Genomic DNA, 14483 nt, shown 5'->3' with positions numbered 1-14483 from the left:
GGTAGTCACTAACTAGCACAGCCACAAAATCAGATTTTAAACCTAACCGTAACACTAACCACACTACTAACCTTATGCCTAATCCTAACCTTAAATTAAGACCAAAAAGCACATTTTTGTTTTCATGCATAGATAGACAATTTTGACTTTGCCACTGGCCCATCTAGTGGAAATTGCTCGGTTCTGCCTCCAGAACAAGAGCCATCCCAATAAATGTCAACCTGCTCACATATGGACTATTATGTCAGATAACCACACTGGGATCGATGGGAGATTATCTCTGATCTGGAGCACACAAACAAAAATCATAATAACTATGGATTCACTGGAAATGGGAGCTTGAGATGGGTATCGAGCTCTGCTGCTCCGTCCCTTAATCAATGTGAGAATATCAGAGCGATGGCCAGCCCGGCGCTTGCTGCCTCAGAGCTCAGACGCCACTGTTATCACCAGGCTAAATGGTCATTCACCGGCCCTTTGGCCAAGTAGAAGCTGCTATATCATCCCATTGATTTCTCCTCTGCAGAGTGTGAGAGGATTCATATTGTGAGGCTGTCTCTGTTTACATTGAGGTGACGAATTGCCGGAGAACACAAATGCCATATGTTAATAGGGGCTCTGCATCGGCCGTGAGTGCTCATTCATCACCGGCACTTTATTGAACTATACACACACACACAGAACCGCACCGAAACAGGGCAGGGGAGGAAGAGAGGAACTTGAGTGGCCTTTCACAGAGACACTCTGCTTGTCTGAAAGGATGGATGACAATAACCAGTACCTCCCATCTCACTCCTGTGTTTCCCACAAATGTTGGAACTTCATGTTGGTTACCATGGCATACCTGCAGGCCTACATCCCCGTCTGCAAGCTCTAAAACTACTAGGCTATAGAGACATGACTCGACAGAAATAGAAACTGTAACAACCCACTTTCATCCCCAATATGTTGCATCTAACATTCTTTATTCCACAATCTTTCTAAGCTCTGCGTGCAAACGGCAGGTTAAAGCCTACCTTTAAATAGCTAATTGAACTTTAGCTCAGAACTGTTTCTCATATTGATTTACTACTACACAATCAATCCAGTCTGGCTGGATAATTAACTATAAAAGAGAGCGTAATTGATAGTGTGATTAACTGGTGCTGCAGCTGCAGGTCACTGTCTATATTCTAACAGTTTCTCACCGTTAATCACACTACTTTTATGGAGATGTGCTGGATATTGAGAGAGAATCAAGGGCCCGGTTACATTCCCATGATGAGATCGTTAATATCAACCCTCTCTCATATAATTATGTTGGTGGTAATTAAGAAAATATACATACTGTAAATAAGCTATTATTATAGTATCAAAGTGTAGAGCAAAGTGTGTGTGTGTGTGTGTGTGAATTGGAATGTTAGTGCTGAGAGAAGCACTGTAAACTGAGGACAGGAAGAGGAAGGTTGAGTTCAGTGTTAGAGCAGTTAAAGATAGAACTGTAACGAACGGCTTGTAAATCCGGAGGAGGTTATGCAGCGTGGCAGCAGGGCAGTCGAACAGTCTCCTGTTTCAACATCCCTGCTCTGTAGGCCCAGGTATTTGACTTTTATTTGAACAGGGAGTCACCATTGAGACAAAGGTCTCTTTTGCAAGGAAGCGCAAACGGAGCCCTGCTACTGCACTCCTCTACTCCAAATAGCCTGCCTTCTCTATAACTCCCTCCCACCCCCTCATTGAATATACAGTACAGTGAAGGAACGTTGAACAACATTTCCCCAGTACAAACCCTCTCTCCCACAACATGCATGTGGAGGAATGCATTGCATTCACATCATGCATGGCATGAGAGCTCATCCAAAGCTTTCCTATTTTTTTCTGTGCAAATACTGTACAGATGAAAGCATCAATATTTCAATGTGCCTCGTGTGACATTTGGATACCGCAACTTACACTCCTCCAACGCAGATCTTGATCAATCATTCATTCAAATGGGTCTGAGGAAGGAGTAGTATTCCCATTCCCGACCCCTGCTCCCTTATGATGTGTGAGAGGCTGTGACAGTGTAGAGAATATGCACGGAGCAATCCATTGTTCTCTACAGATGAATGTGAAAGGAGAAACCAGAGGAGACCAGAAGAGATCACGGCCTGAGCAGGCCAAACACTGCTAGGGTTCACAGTGGCAGGCCTACACAGAGGCCAGAGGAGGACGCCCTAATATGCAATAGAGGAGCTGCTCACTGACTGGAGAGTGGAGAGATGACAAATCTAGTAGAAAGTAGACCCCACTCTATTCTATAAAAAGGCATAGCACCTGTCTGACGACCTTGTTAGACTGTAGGATAGAGTGGGAGACTACTTTGTCATAGTAACATCTAATGGTGGCAGTGGGCATGGAGTTCAACATGATGTGATTAGATATAAATAGCAGAGTAGCTAAACACCTTTTGTGTTTAACTAAATTGTTAGGATATCTATTTCTGCAGGTTGGCCGCCCCTCTCATTTGAACAGAGAGTATGTTGCCAACAGTGAGAGTGAGACTAAAAGAGGGTTTTTAAGATACTTGAGAGAGGGGTATGGTTTTACCTCATCACTTACATCCTTCCCACTCAGTGTAGTATCCACTCAGTGGGCGCTGCACTGCACTGGTGGTGTCAGTGGTATGATGAGAGGGATTCCATGAGATGGTACAAATGAGTACATCCCAAAGGCAGTCATTCACTAAAATAGCTGAGACACCCCCAGAATCCATTACAAGAGAGAGAGAGAGAGAGAGGAGAGAAAGAAGAGAGAGAGAGAAGAGAGAAAGATGAGAGAGAGAAGAGAGAGAAGAGAAAGAAACAGAGAATGGCTTAGCCACAGTGAATAAAGCCAGAGATAGTGGATAGAAATCCGGTAATTTTATCTGGTCAATAAACACATTTGGAATCCAATTATAATGTGTTTCTTTTTTTCCCTCATCTTGGATAATATATTTTATCAGGACTGGGCACAATGGGGACTTTATCCCTAGTGTGCACTAGTGCATTGAAATAATAGATTGAAAAACACTAGAGTGAGAAGCTGGGGTCTGTGACTGTGAGAAGAGGTAAACAGCCCTGATGGAAATGAATTCTCCCTCATTTAAATCCCAGGAGAAACAGATCAACTGGGGGAAGTCTGCTGAGTCAAGGAAGTGGGAAGCTTCCTTATGGTGAAGGTTCGCCAGGCAGTTCCTGTGAGGAAGGAAGGAAAGAAAGAAGCCAGGCATGTCCTTGAATCGCCATGGTGACTCTTAATTACTTGTTACCTGCGCAGATAGAACACGCTTACTTCATCCCAAATAGCACCCTATTCCCTAAGTAATGCACTACTTTTGACAGGGTAGTGCACTATATAAGGAACAATGTGCCATTTAGGATGCAAACACTCTCTCCGAATAGGTGCTCAATGCTGTATTTCAACACAATCTGGAACCAACAAAACAGTCTTTCCCACAGGCTTCGGATATAGGTAGTTTTCAATAAAACGTCAAAATACGTTCGATTTGACAGCTGGGGGGACAAGGAGACCCCAACTCCGCTAAAACAATTGACAACTACGTGCCGTTTTCAAGGGGTTGCTAAATAAATGTTAACTATTTTGTTTTAATAAAATCACCGTTTGAGGTTAGTCAGAACTACACATTACCGATTATTCCACATTTAACTCATTGTAGTTGTACAGCAAGTAACTGCATGGTTTTCTTGAGAAGTAAACATCAACTGATCATGTCATTTCAAATACGTAAAGGTAGCCTATCCATTTGGCATGTGACTAGCTAAGAAAACAACATGATTTAGCTTACTTCATCAGAGATTAGGTTTTTGGAAAGAGCTTGACATCGGTAAATCCTCCTCCTGGTAAAGTTGTCAGCCAGACTACTGTCATCACCACTATAGATGGCAAGAAAATCAAACAATATTTTTATATAGTCATCTAGTTTATCCCTTGAAAGTTTGCTTGTTAACTAGCCATATTGACGTGATCTGTTATGAACTAGCTAGACAATTTGAAGTGGTCCATCAACCAATGTAGCCTATATCATGTCTATCAGCAGCAATCGTAATTAAACACTCTTAAAAACAATGTTGAAAGGGTGATCATGTTAGCTATAACTTCACTAAGTAGACCCACATTGGTTGGAGAAAAACATACATTAGGACTACCTACCACTATGTTTAGCCAAGTTTTTACCGGTTGCTTGGAAAGTAAACATTATCAGCTAACAGTACAACGGCAAATGTGCCCTTCTCCTGCTTGACAGGCAGAGCCCACAAAAGATGGGAAATGAACCTAAACCATTCATACTTGTCAGGTATAGTTCACTTTTATATCACTCAAATATCCAATTAATGGTGGCCAATATTGAGAGATATCGTGAGGCTACCCTACCTATCTGAAATGACATCATCAAAAGCATGCATTTACTTGCTGCATAACTGTTGATAGAGCTAAATGTGCACAATTGTTTTGCATGGAATAATCGAAAATGTGTAGGTCTGACTGCACTTCAAGGTGACGATATTACAACTAAATGGTTGCAATGTATTTAACAATCCTTTGAAAACAGCAGTTGTCAATGGTTTTAGCGGAGCTGTGGGTCTCCTTGCCGAAGGAACTCCACTCGACCACGCCCACAAATGGGAGAAAACAAACATTCTTTCCCATATTGATCCCAAATGGAACGTCTTCATATATATTTTTTAATCATACAGAAATAACTAAACATGTCGAAAAGCTGCTGTGTTGTTCAATGTACATGTAGCCAGATCAGAAATCCGTCCTACGGTTCTCAAATCTCCCACGGGCCTGGGAGAAAAGCCCTGTGGCTTCAGGCTATTCGGTGTGGGAAATGTGGGGATGCAGTGTCCAAGTAGGCTACACGTAGCTACGTGTGTGGGAAACATTTCATCACAGGTAAGACATTCCGTTTGTAACTCCACTCACTACTTAGCTGTACGGTCTGTTTCTTTGTGTTTTTGGTCTTGGCTAGCTTAATGTTCTGGTCGGTAACTAGCTAGCACTCAAGTGGCTGCTAGCATCGTCATGAAAAGGGGCATGAGGTAAGCCCTACAATTGTTTCTAAGTAGTGAGAACGCTAGGGAGCAGGCAATGTTGAAAACTAATCTTTAGACATGTTGTACTTTTCTTAAATGTCGTTGTTTTGTAATTCACTAAAACAAGCAGACAACAAGAAAATTGTGTTTGAAAAAAGGTCACATTTTGCTGTGAGCCAATGGGGTAACCTAGGTAACCACAGGTTGTTTTCCCCACAGGGTCGTGACGTTCTATCTAATACCGACTGGGTCTATAATAGGTTTTATGAAGCTCATAGTCCAGGATTTACCATGTTGATGGTAACAACCTAGATGCTTCAGTAACCTCGGCCATGGCTCAAAAACACGCAGGTCTATCTTAGGCATTAGACGTTTTTGGATATAGCATATTGGTGTGCAAAACCTAAGCTTCCTCTGTGGAAGTTTGACTATTTTCTTTCTTCTCCACACTCCACTAAAATTGGATTTCTGCAATTGGTCTTCCTTAATTAGTTTGAATAAGTCACATTTCCCTTTGTTAGGGACCTATCTGGGTTCCTGCTGTTTGATTTCACTGTCAGGTTGAGGAGGTTTCTATTATCCGAATGTTAGCACTGAAGACACCTACTGTAACTGTCAGCACGCCCAGGTCCCTCTGGCCAATTAGTTTTGAGACCTGAGAACTCTGCCTATGTGTCTATATTACATACACCAGGCACTGCCATTTATAATTCTCAATGATTATGCTGATTAGAGGCCCTGTATGACAAATACTAGGAGGTCTGACCAAATTGTCTCTGGTGAACCTTTTAAATTGGGGAAATTGAATTCATATCCTGCCAAATTGGACCCACTTTGTTATAATGGTCCAAAAAGAAATGAGACTGAATCAGACGAGAGGAGCCATGTTGGTTCTCACCATGAGATTAGCTCTGCTGCAGGCTCATCCTACTGAGTCACCACCCTTCCACTTGGCTGGCTCTGGGTGTGATAGAGACAGACCACTGGTACCCGGGCAGAGAGGAACAGTCTCTGGCAGACACACAGATGGAGGCTAAGCTGTGAAATGGTTTTGAACTGGAGCTCTTTACTTCATTAAGAGATCTCTGCCATATTCGTTATCAGTTGTGATGAGCGCAGGCCAGGCTATATTATTGAGTGGCAGATATCCAGAGATATATTTAGGATGGCTCAGTGAGAGAATCAGATCCAAGATGGCAGTGTCTCGACCACACTTTCCATTCTAATTCAGTGCACCCAAACAACAACAAAAAAACATATCAAATTTGCAGTTTCAAATGTGAAATAGCTGTTTTCACATGAATTTAAATTTCACGTGTAACCATATTTTCACATGTATTACATTTAGAGTTCACATGTAAACACCATCTTTCCACATGTGAGGATATTTTTTTTTTTAAATCACCTCGTGAATTACAGTTTCACATGTGAAATGTGAGGTTTTACATTATTAATAACTTTCACGTGATAATCTCCCTTTCATGTGGAATTGTAAGTTCATATGGGAAAAACAATCACCAAATCCAACACCTTCTCTTTCTGTCTTATGTTTGTCAGATCCAGCTGGCCTGTCAAACTGACTGTTCTAGTCTCAGGGTTAAGTGTAATGTTCTGCTGGAAGCTGGATCTAGAGTATTTCAGTCGGTAAGGCCAGGCTCAAGTCTACAGAGTTAAGACAGATTTATTAAGCCAGAGCCTTGACCATCAGCTTGGAAGCTTTTATCACTGCTTAGGCACAACGGATTGGCCGGCGAATCATTGTGCCCTGTCTTCCTATACTGTACAGGGAAGGCAGTTAGTATGAGTCATTCATTTGCCCAGACACCCTTAATAAGCTTAATATTCTTTACAATCAGACAGGGTCTGTCTGAGGCACTCCAGGGTACACAGCAGACAGGGGAGGGAAGAGGGGGAGAAAGAAGGGAGGTTTAAAAGGCTTATTACACCAGGCGTCCATTCCATTGCCTTCAAGTGCAAGAAGTCTTTAACCTTGTCACTTGTTTAGATCAATAAGGAAGACCTTACGGATGGTACCGGATGCTGTCATTTAGAATGCAGGTGACGGCTTTGTTAGGAAAATAAACAGAGTCAATGGATGGAGAGAGAGTAGGGAAGTTTGAGAGAGAGAAAGTGACAGAAAGAGAGATATTGAGGTAGTAGTAGCATCCATTGTCGAGACTATTCCCTTATAATGTAATGTGGAAATATGAGGATATGAAGTGAAATTTATCACAGTGTGATTGTTGACACAGTGCAGTCCTTTGATGTAATGTCATGTGAACTTGTTTTTTCTTCATGTTTGAATGAAAATATAATACAGTCCATTCACCTGAACTGTATTCACAATTCAAAGCCATTGCCTTTTGGATGCCCTTTAATAAAATCGAGCAATGTTTCATCAGAGCAGAAAGATGCCAGTACATTGTGAGCATGGCATTTAGAAGACACATAATGCAATTTCATTTGATGCTATTTAACAGGAGGGGGGACCTTCAAATGTCCTTACATATTTTTACTTTTAAATGTAAGACAATACCCAGTATTTCATACAGGATTTTGAATATACCAATATACCAAGTGCACAATCAATCTGCAATCTGATGCAGAACAATAGATATATTGTGGCAATATAACTTGCCTTTTCTTACTGTTATGTCGATTCTGAAACTGCTGTCAAACATGCTGCATTTCATGATCTCAATCCCAGTTTAAAAAAAAAAATGTCTATCAAACCGTGTCAGTTATCGAAATTCCACCATGATGACATTGAAAGCAACAAAGAGCACAATACCACACATGCACCATAATGTCTCTCACCCTTTCCTCAGTGGTATAGTCTCAAATGGCACCCTATTCCCTATAGTGCACTACCATAGGCCTCTGGTCCAAAGTAGTGCACTATAAAGTGAATATGGTGCCATTTGCATTTCATACTACAGTATTTGCTAAAGCCACAGGAGACTAGGAGAGACTAAGCTGGCAGCTTCCGCTTAATACGCCCTCGCTGTGCCCAACAAACAGCGTTTAGGAGGTAGACAAACCCACGCCCTGGGAAGTGGCTCGCTCTGGCCTGAATGGAGCACAGAACCACCTGGGCTCTGCCTACAGGAGCCCCTGTTAGACTATTAGATAAGCAGGCTGCAGCCCTATCAACAAGGATTCAGACTGCCAAAACAATGACTACTTGAAGATCTGAAGATCAGAACAAACACAGCCACGGCAATAAACTAGACCAGACTTAGCCCCAGGGAACAGTCTAACCATGTCTAATTTATGCTGAGGCAAATTACGGGGGAAAATAGGTGTGTGTGTGATAGAATGGCAGAGCTGTTTTTCAAAAAGTATCTCAGGAATTGTCTATTTTACTCATTGAAGTGGATGCGATGCAAAATATGTAGGACACATGATTAAATTTAGCACTCTAGGACTGGTACCTCAATATTATCACGATACTTAGGTGCCGAAACGATATGTATTGCGATTTGATGTTCCAAGGATATTGCTCACTATTGGGGCATTGGTTAGAGCATTAGACTAGTAACCGAAAGGTTGCAAGATCGAATCCCCGAGCTGACAAGGTACAAATCTGTCGTTCTGCCCCTGAACAAGGCAGTTAACCCACTGTTCCTAGGCTGTCATTGAAAATAAGAATTTGTTCTTAATTGACTTGCCTAGTTAAATAAAGGTAAACAAATTTAAATTTTTTAAATGTCAGCTGCAGAGAGGAGAGCATGAGAAAACAAGTTTTTCATCAGTCAAGGTGAAAAGTGCTGAAAACATGTTGGCTCACTATTTAAAAAGAAGATGGAGAACAAGCTATAGGATTAAAAAGACCGGAGGTTTGGCTCAGGTATAGCCGATAAGTGCTAGCTAACGCTACCTACAGTATATATATACATATGTGTGTATATGTGTGTATATATATATATATATATATATATATATATATATACATACATACAGTGCATTCAGACCGGTTTACTTTTTCCACATTTTGTCACGTTACAGCCTTATTCTAAAATGTATTTTTTTTAAAATTCCCCTCATCAATCTATACACAATACCCCATAATGACAAAGCAAAAGCAGGTTTTTAGAATATAATTTTTAAAAAATATATATATATATATACACACAGTGCCTTGTGAAAGTATTCGGCCCCCTTGAACTTTGCGACCTTTTGCCACATTTCAGGCTTAAAGATATAAAACTGTATTTTTTTGTGAAGAATCAACAACAAGTGGGACACAATCATGAAGTGGAACAACATTTATTGGATATTTCAAACTTTTTTAACAAATCAAAAACTGAAAAATTGGGCGTGCAAAATTATTCAGCCCCCTTAAGTTAATACTTTGTAGCGCCACCTTTTGCTGCGATTACAGCTGTAAGTCGCTTGGGGTATGTCTCTATCAGTTTTGCACATCGAGAGACTGACATTTTTTCCCATTCCTCCTTGCAAAACAGCTCGAGCTCAGTGAGGTTGGATGGAGAGCATTTGTGAACAGCAGTTTTCAGTTCTTTCCACAGATTCTCGATTGGATTCAGGTCTGGACTTTGACTTGGCCATTCTAACACCTGGATATGTTTATTTTTGAACCATTCCATTGTAGATTTTGCTTTATGTTTTGGATCATTGTCTTGTTGGAAGACAAATCTCCGTCCCAGTCTCGGGTCTTTTGCAGACTCCATCAGGTTTTCTTCCAGAATGGTCCTGTATTTGGCTCCATCCATCTTCCCATCAATTTTAACCATCTTCCCTGTCCCTGCTGAAGAAAAGCAGGCCCAAACCATGATGCTGCCACCACCATGTTTGACAGTGGGGATGGTGTGTTCAGCTGTGTTGCTTTTACGCCAAACATAACGTTTTGCATTGTTGCCAAAAAGTTCAATTTTGGTTTCATCTGACCAGAGCACCTTCTTCCACATGTTTGGTGTGTCTCCCAGGTGGCTTGTGGCAAACTTTAAACAACACTTTTTATGGATATCTTTTAAGAAATGGCTTTCTTCTTGCCACTCTTCCATAAAGGCCAGATTTGTGCAATATACGACTGATTGTTGTCCTATGGACAGAGTCTCCCACCTCAGCTGTAGATCTCTGCAGTTCATCCAGAGTGATCATGGGCCTCTTGGCTGCATCTCTGATCAGTCTTCTCCTTGTATGAGCTGAAAGTTTAGAGGGACGGCCAGGTCTTGGTAGATTTGCAGTGGTCTGATACTCCTTCCATTTCAATATTATCGCTTGCACAGTGCTCCTTGGGATGTTTAAAGCTTGGGAAATCTTTTTGTATCCAAATCCGGCTTTAAATTTCTTCACAACAGTATCTCGGACCTGCCTGGTGTGTTCCTTGTTCTTCATGATGCTCTCTGCGCTTTTAACGGACCTCTGAGACTTTCACAGTGCAGGTGCATTTATACGGAGACTTGATTACACACAGGTGGATTGTATTTATCATCATTAGTCATTTAGGTCAACATTGGATCATTCAGAGATACTCACTGAACTTCTGGAGAGAGTTTGCTGCACTGAAAGTAAAGGGGCTGAATAATTTTGCACGCCCAATTTTTCTGTTTTTGATTTGTTAAAAAAGTTTGAAATATCCAATAAATGTCGTTCCACTTCATGATTGTGTCCCACTTGTTGTTGATTCTTCACAAAAAAATACAGTTTTATATCTTTATGTTTGAAGCCTGAAATGTGGCAAAAGGTCGCAAAGTTCAAGGGGGCCGAATACTTTCGCAAGGCACTGTATATATATAACATTTACATAAGTATTCAGACCCTTTACTCAGTACTTTGTTGAATCACCTTTTGAAAGCGATTACAGCCTAGAATCTTCTTGTGTATGACGCTACAAGCTTGGCACACCTGTATTTGGGGGGTTTCTCCCCTTCTTCTCTGCAGATCCTCTCAAGCTCTGTCAGGTTGGATGGGGAGCGTCACTGTACAACTATTTTCAGGATTCTCCAGAGATGTTTGATCGGGTTTAAGTCCAGGCTCTGGCTGGTCTACTCAAGGACATTCAGAGACTTGTCCCGAAGTCACTCCTGCATTGTCTTGGCTGTGTGCTTAGTCATTGTCCTGTTGGAAGGTGAACATTCGCCCCAGTCTGAGGTCCTGAGCGCTCTGAAGCAGGTTTTCATTAAGGATCTCTCTGTACTTTGCTCTGTTCATCTTTCCCTCGATCCTGACTAGTCTCCCATTCCGTGCCGCTGAAAAATCTCAACAGCACGATGCTGCCACCACCATGCTTCACCGTAGGGATGGTGCCAGGTTTCCTCCAGACGTGACGCTTGGCATTCAGTCCAAAGAGTTCAATCTTGGTTTCATCAGATCAGAGAATCTTATTTCTCATGGTCTGAGAGTCCTTTAGGTGCCTTTTGGCAAACTCCAAGCAGGCTTTCTCGTGCCTTTTACTGAGGAGTGGCTTCCGTCTGTCCACTCTACCATAAAGGCCTGATTGGTAGAGTGCTGCAGAGATGGTTGTCCGTCTGGAATGTTCTCCAATCTCCACAGAGAAACCTTAGAGCACTGCCAGTGAGCCTCGGGTTCTTGGTCACCTCCCTTCTCCCCCGATTACTCAGTTTGGCCGAGTGGCCAGCTCTAGGAAGAGTCTTGGTGGTTCCAAACTTCTTCCATTTAAGAATGATTGAGTCCACTGTGTTCTTGGGGAACTTCAATGCTGAAGAAATGTTTTGGTACCCTTCCACAGATCTGTGCCTCGACACAATCCTGTCTCGGAGCTCTACAGACAATTCCTTCGAGCTCATGGCTTGGTTTTTGCTCTGACATGCACTATCAACTGTGGGACCTTATATAGACCGGTGTGTGCCTTTCCAAATCATGTCCAATCAATTGAATGTACCACAGGTGGACTCCAATCAAGTTGTATAAACATGTCAAGGATGCTCAATGGAAACAGGATGCACTTGAGCTCAATTTCGAGTCTCATAGCAAAAGGTCTGAATACTTATGTAAGTAAAGTATTTCTGTTTTTTTAATACATTTGCATACATTTCTAAAAACCTGTTTTCACTTTGTCATTATGGGGCATTGTGTGTAGATTGAGGACTTTTTATTTATTTAATCCATTTTAGAATAAGGCTGTAACATAACAAAAAGGGAAAGGATCTGAATACTTTCCGAATGCACTGTATATATTTTTACTAATTAATACTTGGAGTCAAATATAGATCTAATAACTGTATCGATGGTCCCCTCCCATCACTATAGCAATCTGTAGTGTGCATATATTAAGCATACAGAAGATGACCACAGGCAATTGTTTCACTGTGCTTTCAGGTTCAGTGACAGAGTTCCTCTGGCATTTAGATTTTTTTTCAATTACAAAAAAACTGGTGCAACATCGGATTCATAAATGTTGAATAAGAAACCAATCATCAGATCACATGCATGATTGGTCGCTCACAGACACCACCTCAGGTCCTGTAAAACAGAAGACATAGATATTGACCAGTAGAATCCAATATTGGATTCTCTATTTGCTAACCCGTCTGGTCTGGTGTGGTGTAGTCTTCTATGAGTAACTGATCAGTGGGATGAGATCTCCTGTCTGTCAGAGGAGAGAACGGCTCCTCCATTATTGGCCTAATCATCACCCCCACCCCGACCTTCACTGTGACATTCAGTTACCCCAGGGGCACCACACTCAGGTTCAGATAGCGGCGGAGGAGGAGCAGGGAATGTCCTTCAAGCTTCATACAACACTGAGTAAGCAAGAAAATACATTTCCATCCTATGCCTTTCACATCAAACCTTTCTGCCCTCAACTATCCATTTCAAAGACTTGAAAACAAACTGTCTTAAAAGAAAGGTTGCACAATATATATTCCACAACTCTAACAACTTAGATTGATTATATTTCATCTAAACAGTATGCAAAAGTTTATAAAATATGAACTTCTATTTTTGCAATTTGAATTACATTAATCAAAAAATCATACCAATATATTGCGGCTTTGACGTGAATAAAGCAACATTCTGCTGGTGATGGAGGTGAATCGGGTAAGTAGGTAGTAAAGTGCCCAAAGTGTTTTGTCATGTTGTTTTGCTAGTAGATGATAGCCAACTATCTAAGTTCCCCGGGCCATGCAAAACAAACCGGCCAACTCGGATCAAGCATGGTGTTTGGGGGTGAAATAAGCAAGCAAGCTAGAAAAAAACTCCTGCAACCATGCACATTTGCAGAAATTAATGGTCAAATCCCAATCGGATTAATGTCATTGTTTATTTCAAAGTATGTTTTTGCTTAACTGCCTGATCTTTATTGGCCAATAACTTGCAGGATATCATGGTAGCCAATGTTTGTTAACCATACCTGGATTTACTGTTACTGCTGCTAGTAACGTTAGCACTCAGGTTAGCATGTGGCTAGCTATGGCTACCATTGGCCAACAACACAGTTTTAGCTTGTTTGGTTATAGATGTTCAATGTCTACTACAATGGTAAAGGTTTATCGTGATTTTGTTTAACAATACAAGAAATGCTGTACTGCTAATAAGTGATGTGTTTCAAGACTGCTAGTGGTTAGATACAGTGCATTCGAAAAGTATTCAGACCCCTTTATTTTTTCCACATTTTGTTACGTTAGTCTTATTCTAAAATTTACTAAATAGTCCCCCCCTCCCCACCCTCAATCTGCACACAATAGCCCATAATTACAAAGCAAAAACTGGTTTTCAGAAACATTTGCAAATGTTTTTAAAATAGAAAACTGAAATATGATGGTTGTGGGTGAACATGGCGTACAGGAGGGGACTAAGCACACACCACTGAGGGGCCCTCGTGTTGAGAATCAGCGTGGCAGATGTGTTGTTGCCTACCCTTACCCGTCCAGGATCCATTTGCAGAGGGAGGTGTTTATTCCCAGGGTGATGAGCTTTGTGGGCATTATGGTGTTGAACATTGAGCTGTAGTCAATGAACAGTATTCTCACATATGTGTTCCTTTTGTCCAGGTGGGAAAGGGCAGTGTGGAGTGCAATTGCAATTGAGTCATCTGTGGATCTGTTGGGGCGGTGTGCAAATTGGAATGGGTCTAGGATTTCCAGGATGATGGTGTTGATGTGAGCCATGACCAGCCTTTCAAAGCACATCATGGTACTTCCTACTTTCGTTTTTTGCTTGTAAGCTGGAATCAGGAGGACATAATTATGATCAGATTTGCCTAATGCAGGGCGAGGGAGAGCTTTGAACGCCTCTCTGTGTGTGGAGTAAATAAAGGTGGTCAAGAGTTTAATTTTTTAATTATTTTTAAAAATTTATTTTTTCTTCCCTCTAGTTATGCATTAAAGTCCCCGGCCACTAGGAGCACCACTTCTGGATGAGCAAGTTCTTGTTTGATAATGGCCTTATACAGCTCATTGAGTGCGATCTTAGTGCCAGTATCGGTTTGTGGTGGTA

General features: G+C 41.4%; 2 protein-coding genes across 23 annotated transcripts in view; one reads left to right on the top strand and one right to left on the bottom strand.

Moving 5' to 3' along the window:
• Positions 1 to 14483, bottom strand: part of ctnnd2b (catenin delta 2b) — a 107463-nt gene that overhangs the window by 66798 nt on the left and 26182 nt on the right. The window lies entirely within an intron of this gene.
• Positions 4660 to 14483, top strand: part of LOC110508680 (cAMP-dependent protein kinase inhibitor alpha) — a 46846-nt gene continuing 37022 nt past the window's right edge. The window contains exon 1 of the mRNA XM_036965998.2: positions 4660 to 4920. Within this exon, the coding sequence (XP_036821893.2) occupies positions 4864 to 4920 (57 nt within the window). The 5' untranslated portion in view covers positions 4660 to 4863. The remainder of the gene's footprint in view (positions 4921 to 14483) is intronic.

The sequence above is a fragment of the Oncorhynchus mykiss genome, chromosome 28 (genome assembly GCF_057628025.1).
Source record: "Oncorhynchus mykiss isolate SJ-2025 chromosome 28, ASM5762802v1, whole genome shotgun sequence".
NCBI lineage: Eukaryota > Metazoa > Chordata > Actinopteri > Salmoniformes > Salmonidae > Oncorhynchus > Oncorhynchus mykiss.
Note: the sequence above shows the minus strand (reverse complement) of the source record. Positions and strands in the feature narration are given on the sequence as shown.